Raw genomic sequence first — 22,939 nt, forward strand, 5'->3', positions numbered from 1 at the left:
TACGACGGAGTAACTATAAGTATATAACAATTGTATTGTATTTTTCCTTTTCTTATCTTTTAGAAAATGTATCTGATAAAACTTTTAAAAATACCTTCTAATAATTATTTAATTTTAATCTATGTTTATTTTGAAGATGCAATATAGCTTTGTTTTTTAATTTAATGAATCTTCAATACTTGATTTTTAGTTTTTAATAATTACTTATACAATATTTTATATTTTAAAATTATATAAATTTATATTCATTAAATCATAATAATTTATTATTAAATATTAATAATTTTGTAAACGCTTTAAAAATATTAGTCCAATAACTTTCATTAAAAAATTGATGTGTGAGAAATATATTGTATTCCAGAGATTTGTATTCTGCAATTAATAAATTGTAAAGGTACAGCTCGGTGGCAGAGCGACAACAAAGTACAAGTAACCGTACCGTTACAAGTACCGTTTAATCATTAACAATATTTTTTTTTTAATAGTCATGATGTTTGAATACGGCGGTTTGAAATACTTATTAGATCATATATTTATTAAAAATTTGTTATTTAGTTGTGCCATGAAAGAAAGTGTCACGTTTGGACCATCCTTTTAGACAAATCCTGGTTGCGCTACTGAATTGTGAATATGTGATAGGTAATAGGTATAAACTATAAATATAATATGCATTAGGTATATACAATGTACTATATTATAATCAATGGTATTACCCAGTTGTAAACCACTAGATGGATGAGCGCACTACTTCACGTCAAATAGTGGTAACGTCATAACATTATATACATATATTTTTGTACCGTGCACGTGGTTCCCCTGCGGATGCCCCAAGGGTTTAGCTAGACGCCCGGACTACCGGGGCTTGCCGCTCGGCGCGTAGTACGGACGGTCGCCGCCACCGACGACAGCGACGATCTTTCGGTGGGGTACGTGCGGCAGGCAGCCGGTAGGCGGGCGTTCGCATAGTGCTACGATGATCGCCGTGGTAGTATGCCTTTGTTATCATCCGAACCCATTCGCGCCCGGTGTCTAGTTAAATCCAATTTGGTCTCGACCCGCTCGAACGTCGCCAACAACAGAATGCCAAACATCAAGGTGTTCAGCGGCACGTCGCACCCGGACTTAGCACAGCGGATCGTTGACCGGTTGGGCATCGACGTCGGCAAGGTGGTCACCAAGAAGTTTAGCAACCTCGAAACATGGTAAATGGTAACCGAAAGCGCGCCGCGGACCGGTCTAACGGCTACCCCCCCGATGCGACTGTGTCTAATCCAATATTTCATTGTAATCCTTCTTTGGCTTGTCATATTATTATAAGTTATTACCGTTTGTATCTCAATTTGAAATATGACGGAACCACCGCCCACGCGTCGATAAATCATACATAGTAAATACCGCGGAAACTGGTTTTATTTATTTGTCGATTTTTCCCGTCCGTAGTTTTTACGTCACCGAGGGCACTGCTCAGACTGCACCGGCTTCTATTGTCTAGGTCGTGTCGCGTACACAGATAAGTTTTTGTGGAGACATATTTTGGTCCCACGGCACTCCTCGCGGAAGTAAGGTTGTAGGGAGATGGAAATTCGCCGTGAATTCTGTTTTCCTTGTAGGTTTTTTTGTAGGTTAGGAAAATGGTTTTGTCCCGCGGAAACACGTGTTTGCGCGCGCGTTTCTCGGTTCAAATGTTATCCATGCGTGTGCATTTTCGTTACGCGCTCAACTCCTGATATGGGCAAAAGGCATTAGATCGCTTCCGGTACACGTGCAAGACATCCACCAACATAATTCACGGCCGGTGGAATAGACGTGTCTCGTATAGGTGCTATCTGTCACCGAGACGAATTATTCTAGGGCGTTCGGTGGCCCAAACATTCTGTAAAAATTAGAGAATAATGACACTTTTTCTGTTTTAACTACCTGTTGATCATCTATTCGGGTGTGTTAACAATAATAATTTTCCCTCGAATTTTACTAAACACTACCTATTATTGAATAGGTACCATTAAAGTCAATGATATAGTATAACCCTTTGTTAGATACTGTATATTATATCGTTTTAACAATTGCTTTTATTGTTTTATCAATATTTCCTGTGCTCTATTGACTATTGCCCTAGCAACAACATAATGCATTAGAGTAAATTAGTATGCTTTCATTAATTTAGAAAAACTATTATTTCACTTTGAATTAAGGACCTTCAGTGGAAGAATTCTACCCCTAAAATTTCTTGCTTCTACAAAAAAATCTTATTTTTTCACCATAATCAATACACAGAGTAGATTAATTGTTAGATCGTAGATAATTTTTAAAAGATATAAAATAATTTGTAAAACAGCTATAACATTATAATCAGCTAATCAGATAATCAGTTTCATATTTTTATGGCTGACTAAGAACATTGCCAAACATCTGCAATTGTATCATTATCGATTATTACCACATTTATTACGGCTTGAAGAGGCCTTATAGATGACCCGGTTTGGCTAATACTCTAAATGTAGACTTATTATTGAGACTAACTCTATAATTTGTTTTAGTCATATAAAAACTGTAGCAAAAAATAATGTAAATGTGATAATTCCCTCCCCACATGGGTCTGTGATTAATCATAGGTAAAACCATAGCCTTATAAACTAATGGGCAGCATTTCCCACACTGCCCAGCCTTTGGTTAATCCAGACGACATAGCTGAGAGGGAAAACATAACATATGATCATATGAGAGAAAAAACATGTTTTAGCACACTGTAATGGCCCAAAACCTCTCTTTTTCTCTCAGAAAACTCATCTGGTGATTTCTCTATATGCGCTGTCTATTAAATTATAGGTCTATGGGTAAAACCCAACCAAACTAAAATCTTACATACACTTCTGAGTACCAGGGTATATTGGTTGATGTATAGTGTTCTTCTTCAACTGAAAAGTCAATGCTATATATAAGGTTTTTCAAACAAAATTCCACTTTTTATTCAAAATTATAAAAATTAACAAAAAAAGTAGACAATAATTTGTTTATCTATAAATTAAAAATAATGATTTATAAATATATAATGACAGTTTTCTTTTTCAAGCTTGCTATTTTAGTAATTTCCATGTATCTCTTCATAGTCCTTAACATTTTTTTCATATATATTTTAGTGTTGAAATTGGAGAATCAGTCAGAGGGGAAGATGTATATATCATACAAAGTGGTAGTGGTGAAGTTAATGATAACTTGATGGAACTATTGATCATGATAAATGCTTGCAAAATAGCATCTGCTTCACGTGTTACTGCTGTCATACCATGTTTTCCATATGCTAGGCAAGATAAAAAGGATAAGGTAAGTTTTTAAATTAAATTAATTTAAGTTCTAAACCATATAATCATTTATCAATTAGAATATTGTAGTGACTATTACATTTTCATTTTACATTAGTACATATTATTTACTAAAAAAAATAACTATCCAAACCATGCAATTCTACATTTTCTTTCTTTAAATTATTTTTATCTTAACTAACAAATATCACTTGTAGGTATTTGGTAAAATGTAAAATATAAAATTATTTTATTTGTTGTGTAAAGTAATTAAAAGATAGCTTAAAATGAAAAGGTAGAATATGTTATAATGTTAAAGAAAGAATATATGCAATATTATAAAATAATTTATTATTTAATTGTTGTTTAATAATTAAATCAGTCTCAATAATTAAAAGCTTGAATGTGTGTGTGGAAGAAAATATACATATCTACCATTTCTTCACGATGATTGGGTTATTTTAATTTATCATAGATGATTAAATAAAATGCTTCTAGTATTAAAGGTTTTTCATTTTCTTTTATATTTTGTTTGATATTGAAAAATACCTTATAAACTAGGCAAAGTACCTTTTAGTTTTAAATTTGTTTATCCTTTTCATAAGTAACTTAAAAGAAAATTATTTATAATTATTTAGGTAGTTCATTCTTTTATTACTATAATAAATTTGATTCTTTTCTTATGTGCAGATATAACAAAAAAAAAATATTTTCATAATGTTCACATGCCAATTAATTTTTTTTCCTTTAATTACTTGCATGATGGATATTACTCTAATCCGTACCTTACTTATTAATCATTTTTCGCTGTTCATGCTGTAAACAAAAGAATGGCGACATCCCCGAGAATGACAATAATAGATCAAGGGCAACCGTCAAGTGCAATGAATGGAAGTTTCGGGTATAGTTTTATTCAATGAAACATTATTAAATATACTTACCTGGGCATTTTAACTAAATTCATACATTATTTTATGGGATTTACAAAAATATGCGTCTTGTTGGGTATTGTGTGTTTTGAAATGTCAGTTTTCAATGTGTCAATCATTGATTCTTTATATCACTGAATTACTATTGTAGACAGTTGTGCCATTAAAAGCCCCTATTCTCTTATGTTGAATATCACTTGTTAATTTCACGCAGTTATAATTTGTTGTATGATTACAATGAAAAGTATTGGATGTCACGTAGTGTTGCAATTAATTTAATACAGGCTTATTATTTATATATAGGTGATAAAAATTAGGATAGTTGCCAAAAGTAACCATCATGTTACCATTAATGCTTCACACTGAAATATTTTTTTTGATTTTAAACTACATAGGTACCTACTATAAAGCTTATCGTTTCATCTTATGCTTTATTTATAAATAATACATTCATGGATAGATGGTTTAAAGAAAAGTTAGTGATATTTGTAAAAGCTTATTAGCCGCATGTGTGTATAATATATTAACATATTACTACCTACTAAATTTTCTTTTGAAATTATCGTAAAAAAGCTTTATTTTTAGTTAAGATAAACACTACTTTCTTTTCTTGGCATGAGTACCTAGTACATATTTTTTTTATTTAAAGGTTTCATTTTTAATATGTAATTTAATTAATTACCTGTTTTTATATTTTAACTACATTAAAGATACAAGTACTTATTGGTAATATCAATAACTGTACAAATGATGTGTTAAGCATTTAACATAATATTATACTTGGTAAAATAATTAATGTTAATTTTTCATTTAAAATAAGTGCTAGTGTAATTAATTGTACTATGTATTATAAATGTCATTGAATTAAAATCTATGATGAAATAATTCGATTGCATGTATTATAGTTAATAATATCTTTTTAATACTTAAGTTATTTAAACTAAATTTTGATAACACATACACGTATGACGTATATATAATATATATATATATATACAATAAATAGCACTTAATAAAATAATCTGCTTTACGAGTGTAAATGTAGAAATCAATTAAATAATATTTATGTAAAATAAATTGATATTTGCGTTGGTAATAACTGTTATATGTTTCATTTATATTTAACCAATTATAAAATAATATTAGAAACCATGTTGGACATGTTTAAGTCTAAATAACTAATTATAAAATTGACTGAAATGGTAGTGTTAACTAACACAATTTATATGTTACCTATTTTAATTGCTATAATTTAACATTACAGTTGTTTGGTTTCAAGAAATGAATTAGCCATCAATTCATATTTTTTGTTTGCTTTATTTTTACAGGAATTATTTCGAGATTTTGTGATCGGCAATCAGGTGCTAAAAAAATGTTTTTTAGGAGTTGAAACAAAAGTTTCTGTAACATTTCTTTATGTTTGCATGTTTGTTGTTTGAATGTCATTAATTACTTTTTACTTTAACATGTATTTGTAATTTCCTAATTTTTTATTGATGTATCTTGATTATAATTTTTTTAATTTAATACTAGAATATCTTATACTTTTATTACATTAAGTATGGTATCAATATCATTAAATCTAACTTATCTAGTAAATTGTTTCAAACTTAAAACTGTAGAAAACAATGCATAGAATATTATATATTGTGTTTATTCATGATTTCAAAGAATTAAATGATAGAAACAAATTATAGGTTCAGTATTATTTTTAACAGAGTTGCATTTAAATGTTTATCCATGTAAATGTGATATCTAATTGTATGTCATTTTTTGTTATTCTTCATAACTAATAAAATTTATTGATACTAAAAGGCCAACATTTTATTTTCAAGTCAGTTGTTTTTATCAGTTCCAATAAACAGAGAAACTTTTTGATGATTTGTATTTTGCTACTATTATTCAACTATTAAATAAATTCATAATTAGAAAAAATAATGTTTAGAATTGTTAATAAAAATTAATTACTGGTGCATGATTTTATTTAATCAATAATTATCAAGCTGGTAGTTATCTCAGTTTTACATAGTGGTTGGTTTATCAGTGGAAAATTTTATTTTATTTTTATAAAAAATATTGTTAAGGAAAGGATTAAGTTGATAATAATATTTTAATTTGTAATAAATTACCTGAAACTTCCATGAATTCACTGATTTACCAAGCTACTAAACTCTTAACATATGACTTGCTTATCGGTGAATGGGTGGCTTTTGGTATAGGCAAAAACAACATATACCCATGTAATACAATAATACTTTTAATCACTTAAATATTCATATAATATATTATTTTATTGTACTATGTAATTGTACTAATGATAATTTTTTATGTGACATTATAGAGTAGAGCACCAATCTCAGCTAAATTAGTGGCCAACATGCTGTCAGTAGCTGGTGCTGATCATATAATAACTATGGACCTCCATGCTTCTCAAATACAAGGTTTCTTCGACATCCCTGTTGATAATTTATTTGCTGAACCAGCTGTACTTAAGTGGATAAAAGAAAACATACCTGAGTGGAGAAACAGCATTATTGTGTCCCCAGATGCTGGTGGTGCTAAAAGGTACAATAATAACTCAAATTAACAAATATAATTTATGTATATATAAAAATTTATAATATTTGTCTAGGGTCACATCAATTGCTGATCGTCTAAATGTTGAGTTTGCTCTTATTCATAAAGAGAGAAAAAAAGCTAATGAAGTGGCATCAATGGTTCTAGTGGGAGATGTTAAAGAACGCATTGCCATCTTGGTTGATGATATGGCCGACACTTGCGGCACAATATGTCATGCTGCAGAAAAGTAAAAACTTTAAATTTAATAATATAATACAATTATCTATTTTACAAGTTGTTAATACTTTTTTTTAGGTTAACTGAAGCGGGTGCTACTAAGGTGTATGCAATTTTAACTCATGGTATATTCTCTGGACCTGCTATATCTCGTATTAATAATGCATGCTTTGAAGCTGTTGTAGTTACCAATACCATTCCACAAGATGGCCATATGAAAGAATGTCCTAAAATTCGTGTAAGCATATTTTAATTTACTTTTGATTTCGTCTTTATTTATAACAATTCAACATAAAATATTTTTGGAAATAAATAGTATAATGAGAGTTTTGAAAAAAGTTAAATCTTATTATATATTTATATTTAACACCAACATGTGTGGTGTGTTTACTGATAAGGCCTTCTCTAGGGAAAGACAGGGGCATTTTTCCACCCCTATTCCGAATATATAAATTTGCCGCCCTTATCCTAAAAAAGACACTTCTGTACAACATTTTTCTGTGTATAAAAAATGTGCCGCCCTATACAACCACATAGTACTTAGTGTCAATCCGCCCCTGGGGAAAGGTTATTAATTGGCGCTCACACTTATAAAAGTAATATTTTTTATAGACCCAGCAAAAAAATGTTCTTTCCAAGCAATGGAAATTATTGGGATGCCCCTGTACACAGATTTTAATTTTTTTCAAGCCTGATTGCTTTTTAGTTTCATTTTACAATGATACAATTTGTTACTCTATGACATTACAAATTATTTTTTCCATTTTATTTATTTGACTCATACAATTTTATTTATATTAAAGATTGTTTCTAAACAAAATGTTATAGTATCAAAACTACAAGCTTCTAAATATAATATAGAGTTTACAACTTGACTAAAGACTGACTTTTTTAATATCATATATGTTTATTTTATAGTGTATAGATGTATCAATGATGTTTGCTGAGGCTGTTCGGCGGACACACAATGGCGAATCAGTTTCTTATTTATTTTCAAATGTGCCTTATTGAAATGTGTTATCATGTTTTTATCATATTTGCTATGTACCTACATGTTTTTTAATATATTCATAAATTCATACAGTAATCTATTATGCTCAATAAAATATTGTAAAATTATACAGTTTATGAGCGTTACATTTTAAATAGATATCTGTTATACCTAAATATTATAAAACATTTTTTTTTAAATGCCAAGCAGTTTAAACAATTCACAATTTTAAATATGTCAGTTATACATAACTCCACTTATAACTCTTTATGTACATAATATTATATACATTTTCATATTATATTACAGTGTTTATTATGGAAATCCTGGATTTTAACCAATATTAAAGTTAATTTTAAATTAAGAAAATTATTATTTGGTATAATCAGTATTCATTTATTATTATAATTAACATGATGGTACCATTTATTGTAGATTGATCAGCAGTAGTTAAATAGTTAAAAAGTTATCTGATTTGAATCTCAGTTGGTTTATGAATAAAACATAAAACTTATTTTATTTGTGTCTAGTTTACCATTGGTACTTAGTAGTTGGTGATAAACTGAATCATCATAGTTTAACTAATAGTAGTTGCATAGGATGGGGAAGAGGGTCTAAGGGGCTATAGCCTCCCTGGAATTTTGTTTAGCCCTCCGTCCACTTTTTAGTTGCATTTTTAGAATATAGTATGTTGTGTACCAGGAACATAATGGCTATACTCCTATATCCCCTATGTATAAATTCATCAAGCTACGCTATGAGTAGTTGAAGTGGTCTTTCAAAAATAAAAAACATTTTATCAAAGTTCAAAATGAAAATGCGCTAATCTCAAATTCTGTGATATAACTCATACATAGTTTCATTATATGTTCCATTCATAGCATTTTCTGCTTAAAGGGATATAAAAAAAGGCTGAAATTATGGAGTTTAATTTTTAAGCAATTATTGTCCATTACATAATTCACATTTAAAGATATTGCAACACTAAGCAAAATTAACATAGTGAATAGAATTCTATGTCTTACAATTAATATATTTAATTGTAGTCTGTTTTGATACTTATAGGTTTGTTGTTTGTGTCATGTTCGTCTATACTGTAGCCTGTGGGTATATTTAACAATTGATTTGTACCTAGGTATAATTTTGAATTTGAACCTCTATATCATCCAGAATTCATTACACTCAATTCTGTGTATGTAGAGCCAGCTTTGGCACACCGTTCCCCCCATCCTATCTAAATAGTCTGCTAAGACATTTGTCATAGATAAACAAGTGCGTCAGGATCACAGAATAACAAGACAAGTAGTACAGAACAAGTAATACCATTAGAATTATATTGATTACATAACGATTACAGATTTGTAACATACACGCGTTTTATACATATAATTACAAATAATAAATGTGAGGGGGTGGAGTGGATTACGGCGTCGGCTCCGATGCGTACCGTCGCCGGTTCGAATCTCGACCACGGGCGGCTTTTCTCTCTGGGCAGGCAACTGTCTAGAAAGAGAGGCTGCCATCCCCCTACCGGGTATAGCTGAAACCTAGGGGTGCCCAATTTGAAATTCTGCCAAAACCAAACACACGTGTTTACAAACCAACAGTACCCTCCCCTACAAACAAACAAACCGCTAATGGCCATAGTTGCCGGGATTAATGATTAATAAAAAAATAAATAAATAAATGTGAGTAACCTAACCGCATGGGGGGCAAGTAGGGACAGTTACCCCCCTCCCCCTTTGGCTTTTTCTGGGTCGATTATCATATTATTATTGATAATTTTAATGTCCTAAAAAAACTTGAAAATTCCATAACAATGCTAAATGGCGCACTAAATTATTTTTAATTTTAATATAAAAAATATAAATTTGGTATAAATGATAATATACATTTTAAACTTTTAAAGGATTGTAAAAAAGACAGAATTTATCATATTGGATTTCTTTAATCTGAACTGAAAATTTACTTTTCTTTTTTGATATATGTTTAGATCATATATTTATTATAAAAATCATGTAAAAACGTGTGCAAATTTCAAAATAAAATTTCAAATTTAAATTAAAAAAAACTTCAAAATGCCACAACAACAAACTATACGTCCTTCCCAGATAGCATTTTGTAATGACAATATTATTCGTGATTATAATGTTATAATAATATTATTAAACAAAAAATTGGTATCTGGATTGCATACTAGTCTAACAATACTAACAAATGTCAAATATTATACACCTATGTCACATGTAAGCGGACAGCGGTGAGCCTAAAGGTAAGGAGAAGAAAAGTACTCTTTAAGAATGAAATATTAGTCGATTATTTATCATATTATGTTGTAGTAAATAGGACAATTCGAAGAAATATATTATATTATGTAGTTTTTTATTTAATTTGTATTATATAAGTACCTACATAACTACACCTGGTGGATATTTCATATTTATAGGAGTCACAAGCAGTAGGTATTAACTATGTAAGTAATATTTTTTATATTGAATTTGTCTAGTGCCCGTGGGGCCGGTGGGTAGGTACTTGAGTATTGAAGCATTTCCGTATTTATTATTATTTACATGATGTCATCCAAGATATTATATATATTATTATTATTATTATTATTATATATTATATATCGTATATATTATGGACGACGGCGGTTGAATATATTATTATATTTATATGTTATGTGCTTAATATGCATACCTTTAGGTACTTAGGTAATACCTACTTGTATCTGAATAATACATATTATATGGTTATTGTAAAAATATAAATAATAACTATACCTACCTACCTATCTGGGCAATCGGAATTAAATTTAGATGAGTTGCATCAGTTTAGTTGTTGTAGGGTATCTAATTGAAATATTGTATTATATAGGTAGATACCTTTTTTTATTTTATCATTATACTTATCGACCAACTACAAAAGCAGGTGCCAGGCGTAATGCTATGGTGAATGCGACTGATTTTATAATCGAAGAACACTCATTAGGTATATCAAAAGCTACTGACGTTTTTTAATATATTTTTTCACATAATTTTACATATTTAAATTTTTACTATTTTTCTATTGTTATAGTTATTTCTGTTTGGAAGGGCAACATACAATTTTAGTTTCATATTCCGAAGCAAAATATTATTCGGAGTATTTTAATGTAATCAAATCTTCTAATTTTTACGAGATTAGTTAGGTAATTAGGTAGTTATAGTTAGTTAGTACAATAAGTCGGACCAACTCTTTGAAGTTATCGTCGACTTATGTAACGAATCGTCGTAGGTAGAAAAATAATGTCCAATAAAAGCTTAGTACCTAGTATAATAACGTGGTCTATTATCATATTCGTATATTAAACTGTACGTAGGTAGGTATATATATATATATGTAGATTTTAATATTTCACATATTATTATAATTATAATAAATTATAATAATATAGGTTGTATAGTATTACACACGTACAAACGATAGGTATATTATACCTAGGTATTTTCATATAATTAATGTTTTTTTTTTTTTTTTAGTTAAATAATATATTGTATACTTTAGTTAACTTTCAATTGTGTTTTTCAATTGGTTTCGGGGCATGTAAAACGCGTTAACTGCGTGTTTTATAATATTATAATGTACCTATCATTATTTCCAAGGTTGGAATAGAATAAAATTATTATGGTTCATGATTTTAATATTTAAGTTAACAAATTGTACACAGACGCGCTTACCTATACCAATACGTGCAACATATAATATTATTTGTTTTGTGACGGTAGGTATATATATATATAGGTAGGTACCTACTGCAGAGCTGTGTGCCTGTGTGAGCTCTGTATGACTGTATTTACCTAAAGGTATACCTATCTACATATTTATTTTATAAATAAATTTGAAAATGACCGGGCCCATTATCATCCATATTATTATTAATATTTAATATACGGTTTGTACAATTTTTATGCAATGGGAATTTAATACAGGTATAGGTTCATATCTATAGATATATATTCTTACTCTATGATATATAGTCTATACACTTACATATCATAAATACTTGTATATGCGTATATTAATGTATTATATTGGTATCTTGTATACATTATTGTGTTCGCATACTATTATTACTATTACTATTAGTTATGTATTAAATTTAAATAATTAAAATATCTATGAAATATTCGTACCTACAGTATGAAGTCAGGGCCGGCGCAAGGCCATTAATGACGCCCCAGGCCAAAATGCCAACTGGCGCCTTTTTCGGTGCTGTTCTTGTAGGGGCTCTGAAGCCTCCCCCCACCCACCCATTGAAATTCCCTATTTGCGCGTATGGCGCTCACACACAAATCATAGAGAGATCATTGCTGGATGCGAAGACAAAAGTTCTGAAAACGATGAGAGGCACTACCCCACAACTACTTCAGTCCTACCTTGACCTTGGAAGGTTACTAGAAAAGAAGAGCCTGACTTATTCATTGCATTTTTGAAGGACATTAAAGCAGTTTATCGTTAAATCTATATACTATCAATTTTTTTAATTTTTAATTAAACTATGGATAAAACTACATTAAATAATTTTTTGACGTGATTTATTTTTATTGATTTCATTAACTTTTTTACGTTATTATAATATATTTGTAATTAAACTATGGATAAAAGTATAGAACTACGATAATTAATTTTTCGACGTGATTACAACGCGGTCTACATATAGGTAATGCGTAGGTACTGCTGTTAGTCTACTACGGTGGACCGCATACTAGAGCGGAAATATGACGGTATTCCGCATACAAGATCAGCCACCCTTTTTCTTACAACAACTCATAATATCATAATACTTAGGAAAAAATGTTGTTCGTGGACAGAAGTACGGAAAAATTATATATTATGCTTGACTTGTAAATAATTTGTTACCTATTGTCTAATTTTTTAAAAAAAATAACATATAATGTAATAGGTATAATATGTATAATTATATACCTGGTATATAATAGTCACATATAAATACAAAATACCTATATACTAATAATAAAAACAAATATTACAGAAATGGTTGTAAATCAACACTTTTCTCGATGTTCTCCCGACAAAACTCTGTGTAACTGTAGAAAAACCAATTTCGTTTTCTATAGATAAAATCGATAATGAGACCAAACGTTCATTAGCCATTGTGCCTGGATCGCAAGTATGATTTTATGAGTGTTAATTTTGAGAAACTCCGTTCACTACTAGCTGGTGAAAAATATTAAGAAGTGAACTTATGTCCAAACAAGAAATTAACAATTGCTTAATGTTCAGAATCTCTGCTGTGCACAATACGATGTACCATCAATATCAGAGTCAGATCCATTTTTAAGGTGATTGTGTGGTACCATACGGCATACGCAATATGTTTCAATAATTCGTTTTCATTTTCAGACGCATTTCTTAAATCGTACAAAAAAATAAAAAATTCACGAGAAAGTGTTTTGAGTAATAATTCTTTAGTTACGTCGTCATATTTACCCAAAAGCTTGACTAAACTTAAAAACATTTCCATTACTTAGCGTACAAAAAATTTATCTGAACTTCCTCGAAACGCTAGATTATTCTTAGATAAAATTAAAGTTACTGATAGCAAACGGTCTAAAATTGTTATCCAATACAGTTTCCATGTTCGTAATTCGTTTGTGCTCTACATCTATTTATTGTTCTATTTAGTTTTAACCGTTTTTCTATTTCTATCCATGTACCATAAGTCTTAAAATTATTAGGCGCTTTTTCGTGCATAGTAAGTACAGCAGATACGTTATACGCCAATCAGAAAATCCACCAAATGCCAAATTTGACTTATAGGAGTTTTAACAAATAATTTAAAACAGAAACAAAATATTGTAAACGATAACAAATATTCGAGAATTTTTATATTTATAGAGCAACATATACGATATACATTCTACGCTAAACCATAGTAAATATACTTATATTATTTTAATATATTATGGCTAAGCGAAATAACCATAATAATTATCAATATTTCAGTATAAAGTTATAGGTATTTTATATTTAAAAAAAATAATATTACTTACAAAAATGTGCAAAATTGTAAAAAGCAGTTTCGGCGCCCCGCCGAAAATGGCACCCGAGGCGACCGCCCGAGTCGCCTTACCCTCACGCCGGCCATGTATGAAGTAACTAAGGTAAGGTAGTAAGGTACCTATGACTCCATGTATTTTGTGCATGTTTGGCCTCTTAAGTATTAACTATAAGACCAGTTTATAGTTAATGTTATATAAAGTATGGATTTAAACGCACTTAAGTATTAGTTTCATAGATCCATCACCATGCATTATAGAATAATATTATAATACCTAGAGGCTATAGTGTGGTAGTATGGTGTACAATTGATTATTCGATTGACGATATTTTTACGATCATATAAAGACTATATGTATTAGGTATGTATAGGTTAGGTTACCTATACATTGTAAATATTATTTTATAAATATGCAGTAGCAGATCTATAGCCGCGGATGCTAAAATCCCCCTTGGGCTGTGTTGACCTTTTTGTAAAATTATATTATTTATCATCATTTTTGCGCCTGATAAATGCGTGTAAAATAGTCGTAGCATCACAAAAGAATTATTGATCCGCCCCGAGAAAATTATAAATAACAAACTATCAACCACTTTTAACTAGTTTTAAGTTAACTCCATCGTGTAATCGATAAGTCTCCCGGTCACAGCAGTAAACTATATAGTACGAATTTATTAGTTATTTACTCTGATTTAATATCCACAGTTGAGAGTGGTGGCCAAGTGGCCAAGCGCTGTCTATACGCATCTTAAAAAAATCTTTCGATCCTGCTGATGTTAAAATATTATTATATAAATATTATAAACTTTAATTAATGGGCGCGTAAATAAATGGGTATCTATAAATAAATAAATATGACTGTGATGGGGGACATCGGTGATATATTACGTATATAATATTATATCTATTATTATAGAACTACTGTACGAAGAGTGTTAGGTAACCGGGGCTTATTTTAAGGATTTTTATTTAGCGAGCACATGATTGATTTGATGCACCCCTCGCACAGCCCAACGCTAACCCCACCAAGCAAGAAAATACCCACCCACCCGGCGCATTTTTCATTCAAATTCAAGTAAAATATGTCCAAAGGCACGTTGAAACATAATGCGCCCTGTTAGGCCATCTCACTGTTGTACCTATATACATCGCACGTTGCAGAAGTTATTCATGGTTTGCAATTTTGCATGTATAAGCTATGCATGTTTGGACATAGGTAAAATAGGTACATATTTAGGTATTTAATACGGCAGTGCCTCAGCCAGGATTTTCCTTTTTGTGTTTGGGGGGGGGGGGGGGTACGGCGGCGGCGGCGGAGAGGGCTGATAGTTTCAAGTTTGTTGTATAAGGTAGAGCAAACTAGAATCTCTCGTATACGTTTGGTACCTGATATGCTGCTGATGCCGTGGGTATATATCTATAAAATTTTGCTGCAACCTTCATATAAATTATAATTTTAATACACGGTCACGTGTAACGCGTAATGCGTCCATAGAACGCTGAATGCATTTTGTAATTTTCCGAAAAAACTTCGGGGATGGCTGTAGGGCAACAGCCCTCTCGGACCCTGTCGATAGTGCGCTGTAATGTGGAACTGTAACGGTACCTATACTGTTCTGTTTAAGTACTCCGTGAGTGTAAAGCTCAATTAAATAAATATTATGATCGGATAGTAGGTACCGAACGTGACAACACCATAGTAATATTATTATATAAAGTCCAATGTTTTTCAAAAATAAATCGACTGTCCGTACCCTCACCTAGGTACAGGTTAGGTTAGGTAGGTACTCGTATATTATTATATGCACAGTTTAAAATTTTGATATATATAAGTATACATTCGACGTGTTTCAGCAGCCAGCCAATCGCCATTGATCTCGACGAACACAATATTATTAGTTACCTATATATTTATTATTGTAATTCTTAATATCGAATAGATATTGAAACCATGGGCGAAAATATTATCATTACAATAATTTAGTCCTTGGTAGACAACGATCGGAATGAAATGTGCGCAGATGATGCGATTACTTAAATAATGAATTGATCAATCCCCATAGACTATGTATTATTATGTTATTCTGTACGTTTACACCTTACACAGTACCTGTAATATATCTAATATTTAATGTTTTGTTGTTAAGCTATTTATTTTGGAGGTCACGTTGACAATTTTATAATAATATTACAGTATTCACAGCGTTGGTTTATTCGTAATGATATTAATTTACATTACAATAAACATTTTGTTTAAACAAGCTCGGGATTAAAAGTAACATATAGGCAGATTAAATAATATTTTATCTACAAGACTACAAAGTATACATAATATATTATGTATATTATTAATGTGTTAAAGATTAATATTATGTATTTTACCTAAAGTAATATTTATAAGATAACACTTAGCTTTTGGCCGTAGCTGCAGGTTAATTAGTAACATTTGAAATTAATATTGTTAAATAAGAATAATTAATAAATTATAATATAGATACGTTTTGAAAATTTTGCCAGAAATCAGAATATAGCTAAAAGCAGTGGACACGGGCCGGGGCACCTAAGTTGTAGACATTATTAGATAAGTCATTTGAAAAACGAATTATAGATCACTTTATAATAAATGTGTCGTGTAAATATGTATTGAGTATATAAACATTAAATTATAATTTCGATTTAAAGTTGCATTTATTGATTTTAAATTAATCTAATAGGCACCTATTAATTATTATATACAATATCTATGCTTAAATGGCATTTTAGATAGATTTTGAACTATTTCGATGTTTTTTTTTTAAAAAAAAAATTAAACCAAGTATTAACAAAATATAAAATATTTGTGTAGGAAATAATCGTCATACACATTTAATTTTAGGTGAAATTAATTATTAAGGGTGAATACTGAATGTACCTACGTCATACATTATAGTGTCATACACATTTATACCAAATTTACATGATTACAATGACATAGAAACGCATTAAACTTAATGTTATATTTTTATGCTCTTTGTCGTTCTATTTATATAACACAATATAAATCAATGTCTAATTTTATTATTATTATTAATTTAATATTTTAATAATAATTTGTATGGTATGAACAACATTTTTTTATCTGTTTATTATTATATTAATGCTGAAAGTATTTGTTTAAAAAGACTATTATAACACAGTTAATATCAAAATTTTTTTAATACACATTACATAATATTATATGATAATAATTAATGGAGGTCTATTATTTTAATTTGTCTATGTAATAAAAATATTTATTTTAAAAATCGTATATTATGTATATTAATTAGATAATATTTTTTTTTACATTATTTATTTACTATTTTTGTTTTTTTTTTGTTTGATGCCAAGACATAATAAAATAATAAAATTGTTTCTATAAATAAATAATGAGAGTAACACATCGAGTATGTAATGTAGCAAGGTTTATTTTTTTAAAAAATATACAACAAAAGAAAAAGTATTACCTTTTTTCTATTAATAATATACACGTCGGAGTATTACAATATTATTTATTTGTGTAGTCTAAAACAAGTACAATTTTTTAAGTCCATATAATAATAATAATAATAATAATAATATTTTAATGAATACAATTATAAACAATACATAATTAATCAAAATGTATAATATGAGAGTTATGCATACAACAAGCTTATGCTAACAAAAGTGTGTGTAAATAAATTAATCTAAAACTAAAAAAAAAATAATAATAATAATAATAAGGAAATAAGAACATGAAATACATTTTACTGGCCTAGTCCGTTGAGAATGTTTGTCTTTCAATAAATGATTTACAATAGATATTTACGTGCTAGGAACAGGTAACCAATACAATCTTGCCTTAAAAGTATGTATTCAATTGTTTTTTTTACTCCAAAACTACTCTTACATAATATTAATAATTATCATGGCAACCGCACGTCATATTTTACAAGCATTACTGTATATAAGTTTTTTTTAAATATTTTTTTAATTTTTTTTTTACAACCTACTGTTAATTAATAATAACACATTTTATTGTCTGCCAGACATAGTATTGACACATATCAAACAATATATACACACTTATTATATAATATATAATATACATTATACGTAATATATTTTATACATTGGCGCTCATTGCCCACGTATAATGTCATAAATAATAGTATACGAATAATTAATATATTATATTATATAATATAATATACAAATATGTAATAAAAAAACTACTTGTTGATTCACGTGATACGCGAGTAATGGCTTATAGTCATAGTTATTTTGACTATAATATTTTTTTAAATCATTTAAAAAACGTATATTACAATAATATAATATTATCTTCAGTAAATATTTGTGAATTTTGTTTTCAAACCGCTGACATTTCAAAATAAAATATATATATTATACTTTTTTTATTGTATATACAGAAATCGAATGACGTAATTGCGAATATTTTAACGATTACATAGTGCGATATTTAAAATAATAAATATAATATCTATTAAAAATAAATGCTAGGACTGCCAATCGATAATATAAGTCTATGCTTTAAATTTACAATAGTTTTTTTTTTTTTTGTTTTTTTTTTTTGTTTAGTTTTGTTGTTTTTTAATCGACGACCAACTCACATGACCACAAAGTCTTTAATACATCGGTATTATTGGATTTGTTCGCTATAGTTTATCTCAGTCTGTGTGTGGGTGTATTTTTATTCGGTCCGTTGCTCGATGACTAACGGCAACGGCTGCTGATCGATGGTGTTGCCCATTGACGAGCCCCCGGTACAATGGCTGTTCTTCACGAGCTCATCGATGTCTTCAACGAACACATTGTCTTGGTTGGAGTGGTCGATGGATCGCTTGTAACCACTTAGGCTCACCTGTTTGCAAAAACGAAAAACGTGACGCATTATTTATTTATTTATATTTTATTGGAATATTAACGCAGTTAATAACGGTGGTTACAATCTGGTAAGGAAATTTAATACAGTTGAAAACTTAAGAAAACAACTGTAAAATAATAAGTGCCCATAAGAACACATAATAATATATATAATAAAGAAATACAAAAATTAGATTGTTCAAGCCATTCGGGGAGTGTATAGTATAGGTTCTGAGGATGAGGTGTGGGGGTGGGTTATGGCCTTACAAAGTGGCGTGGCTCGTGGTAGAGAAAGGAAGCTGAATGCGGGTGGAATAAGTGGGAATTCTAAATTATTATTATTACTACTACGACGCTGAAATACACCTCCCGGAAACCCCGTACTGGTATAACATAATAATAATTGTTATTATTATTATTATTGTTGTTGTTGTTAGTATTGTTGTTCTTACCTCGACGTTGTTGTTGGAAACTAACGGCGAATCGGGTGGAGACGAATTTGGTGACATGTCAGCCGGACTGGGTAGGTGTGAAGAGGCGAGTAGGGCGAACGCGTCGACACCCGATGAAGGAGAGATGTTATGTCCGGCGGCGGCCATCATTTGCTGCCGTATACCCTGCGCGACGGCGGCCACAGCGGCCGCGGCAGAGTTCGGCGACACGGGACCTTCAACCGACTGAACCGCGTTGTTACCATAGTGACCACCAGACATTGGGTCGGATAAACACTATATAAACATAAAATATCGGTATTGTTATTATAAGTTTCACGAGGGAAAAAATAAATCTTTTATAAAATATTATTTTAAATTAAAAACGTTTTTGTTTTTTTTTTTTAATTTGCATAAATTTAAATTAATTTACTCCAGCCATATACTTTTAAAAGACAAATTGGATTGTATAATAAATTATTATTGGCCTTACTATTTAAGACATTACTTTAATGGAAAATAATTTTAATAATTAATAAGTAATAATAACAAAAAAATGTATTAATCTCGATCTAAATTTTAAATGTACAATAGGCGAGCTTAAATTAACACTACAGGTATTTACGTAAAAATTCAACTGACTATTAACTGTTTTTTAAAATTTAATTTTTATAAAATTCTTTGTTAAACTAGTTTTATTTGTAAGCTTAAATTTGTTGTTTTATTATTTTAATCTTAACACAATATTATTAAATACTAATGTCTAATACAGTACCTACCTAATAAGTTACCATGATAGCTAATGTTCAATGCGTTTAATACTTTAATGTCATAATTAAACATTAATTTATATCCCAGTTTTGTTGTCAGACATTAGACATTAATTGATAATTATAAAACCCATAAAACAGTGAACTAGAATAACATTCTACTGCAATAGGTATTAGGAATAGATGAAATGAAAAAATAATAATATACAGTAGGTATTTAAAACAAAAACTGTATTATTTCAGTAAAACAAAATTATTAAAAAATAAAACATATTACCCAATTGAATAACTGTTATATTAGGTAAACAAAAATGTTATTTTTATGTACAACGTTGAAATCACAATATTATAAATAATCTTTAATTGAAGTACTGTACATTATTTTTTATTTTTCAAGTTGAATATTATTTTAATATTAATTAGAATCGTATATTATATTGTTTCTTAGAACAGAAATTGATCATCAGGAAAATGAAGAAAATGATCAGGATATCATTTTGGGATTTAGTAAATGAAAATGCTGAGTGATAACTTATGAGACTTAAATAGTAGGTTTTGGTTATGAAATACATACCTACATACATATTATAACTTGTAACTACTGTTAAAAATAATATGAAACATTTATCGGAGATAAGCTACTCTTATAACTTTTAACTCCGATAACGTAATTCACGAGTGATGACTTAATACTTATTATTTTATAATATGACAACGTCTAATCTTTCGTGATGTTGAAACATTTCATTTGTTTAAAAAAAATAAATGTATACGGTATACACATAAGCGTGAGTTGACATTCGCGATGGAATGCTTATATACAATCCCGGATAGTCTCAACCCCAACTCCCTTACCATCGCACCCTAAGCCCACCCCAACCATGCATGTATTAAAACAATACATTTGTCACTATGTTTATATCTGCGTATGTGTAGGTGTAATCTTTTGTCGTGGAATAAAATTAAAAATCATTCCAATAATTATCATTATCGATTTAAATGGAAACAACACGATATAGTTTGTTATTTTGACGTCCCGATTAAGTTGATGTAAATGTACATTGTACAGATATACTTGTTAAATATAGGTAGTAATAATATTAGTATTGAGTTGGATGGTTGCACTGACTACTCGACGTTACAGCACGTTCCTAGCTAGTAACCATCAAAATTCGAATGCATTATTAATTTGAAAAAGTTTTTCCACAAACCGCAGGAGGGACCGCGGCCCACTAAACGACTTTCCCCCCTCACATATTGTGTAACTATTTGTACATAATTTATTTAATTCCGTATATTTTTAATTATATTTAAATTAGGCTTTAGTCCATACATACACACACATATATATATATATATATATATATATATATAAATATTGTATATTATACAATTATACAAAAAATAAAATACATAAATATAAAAAACCGACTCAATGGAATATTATTTCAAACACGCAACTGATGAAATTTACTTTTGATTACAAATAATGGCAAAATAAATAAGTAATATAACAATTATGTTTTCACTGTTTTTTTTTGTGACGTATTGTGCAGTACATTTATTATATGCCATTATCGTTGAATCATAAATTATAAGCTTTGCAAAACGTCCTTGATTAAAATTTAATAATGGTAATTTGTCAATATTTATTAAATTAAAGAATACGCACAAACTGTACACATAATTTATATTTTATCATACCTAAAAATATTTAAATTTGAAGAATATTATAATTATGTGTGAATATTTATTTTGATTCCAAGAAGTAAAATTATTTGTTTTCAATAGTTTACATATGAATGTATATTATATAATTAGTATAGCAGAAAGATATATTTTCTCGTTTAAATTACCCCTTTTTGGTACCTGACAACTATGGTTAAATATTACAGTTTTAATTAAATTAAAGAAATATATACATTTTTATTTTCTTACCGGTATTCTTGGGTAAAGGTGTAATGCTTCTTCTTTGATGTTTTGTGCGTCTCTGAACACAACAGTCCTGATTACATTTTGAATATGATCTTCTGGCCAAAATCCTAACAATATCCTTTGAGGACGTCCTCTGCCTTTAGGCCTTAAGTCTGTAAACATAAATATATATATATAAGAATTTTTACCTATATAATCTATTATTTTCTGATATGTGTTATTATTTATAAAAATATAGAAATTATTAATTAGGACTTATAAGTAAACTTAAAAGTAAGTTATGTTCTGTGTTCAATACCTGTAATTATTGAAAATATTTTAGGTTAGCTTTATGATTTATTAATCAAGAATGGTTCGTTGAATAAATGAATAGTTAAACAATGTGTATGTAACTAGTTATTAATTTGTATTCTATCTGATAATTAAGTCCTAAGTTTTTTAATTATTATTTATAAAATAATAGCAAAGTATCTCAAATTATAGAATTAAAAATAAATAATAATAATTTAAATATAGCCCAAGGAAAAATATAGTGAAGTATTTATTCGTAGGTATACAAAGTAAAGTCAATATAGTTTTTCAAGAAAAATAATTACAAGTTTTATTTAGTTGTTAATTTTTGAACAAAGTCATGCATTATTTATATTGACAATAATGAATTTTACAAAAATGCAAACAGCAATTTTGCTCGATTTGACATAAGTAGATACTTATAATGGTGATGCAATTTATACATTTGATCATTAGTTTCTCTAAGCGCAAAGGAGAATTACCGACATGACTGTCGACCAAAATGTAAAAAAATCATGATTGCTTTTATATTTAATATCACAACAC

The 22,939-nt window shown here is 29.1% G+C and overlaps 2 protein-coding genes across 3 annotated transcripts in view; one reads left to right on the plus strand and one right to left on the minus strand.

Annotated features, from left to right (window-relative positions):
• The first annotated feature begins 897 nt into the window (after positions 1-897).
• Positions 898-8,318, plus strand: LOC132939004 (ribose-phosphate pyrophosphokinase 2). 2 transcript variants are annotated; one of them, XM_061005996.1, is made up of 7 exons: positions 898-1,202; positions 3,138-3,321; positions 4,129-4,200; positions 6,570-6,793; positions 6,861-7,034; positions 7,103-7,262; positions 7,943-8,318. In XM_061005996.1, the coding sequence occupies exons 1-7, from the start codon at positions 991-993 to the stop codon at positions 8,033-8,035; spliced, it is 1,119 nt and encodes a 372-aa protein (XP_060861979.1). In that variant the 5' UTR covers positions 898-990; the 3' UTR covers positions 8,036-8,318. The 2 variants fall into 2 exon arrangements, with proteins under 2 accessions (XP_060861979.1, XP_060861980.1); XM_061005997.1 differs by lacking the exon at positions 4,129-4,200 and having other exon boundaries at positions 899-1,202.
• A 9,234-nt stretch (positions 8,319-17,552) lies between these two features.
• Positions 17,553-22,939, minus strand: part of LOC132938514 (protein bric-a-brac 1-like) — a 43,001-nt gene continuing 37,614 nt past the window's right edge. The window contains exons 4-6 of the mRNA XM_061005393.1: positions 22,106-22,254; positions 19,419-19,694; positions 17,553-18,964 (exon numbers count right to left, since the gene is read on the minus strand). Coding sequence (XP_060861376.1) covers positions 18,794-18,964; positions 19,419-19,694; positions 22,106-22,254 — 596 coding nt within the window. The 3' untranslated portion in view covers positions 17,553-18,793. The remainder of the gene's footprint in view (positions 18,965-19,418; positions 19,695-22,105; positions 22,255-22,939) is intronic.

This window comes from Metopolophium dirhodum, chromosome 2, assembly GCF_019925205.1.
Source record: "Metopolophium dirhodum isolate CAU chromosome 2, ASM1992520v1, whole genome shotgun sequence".
NCBI lineage: Eukaryota > Metazoa > Arthropoda > Insecta > Hemiptera > Aphididae > Metopolophium > Metopolophium dirhodum.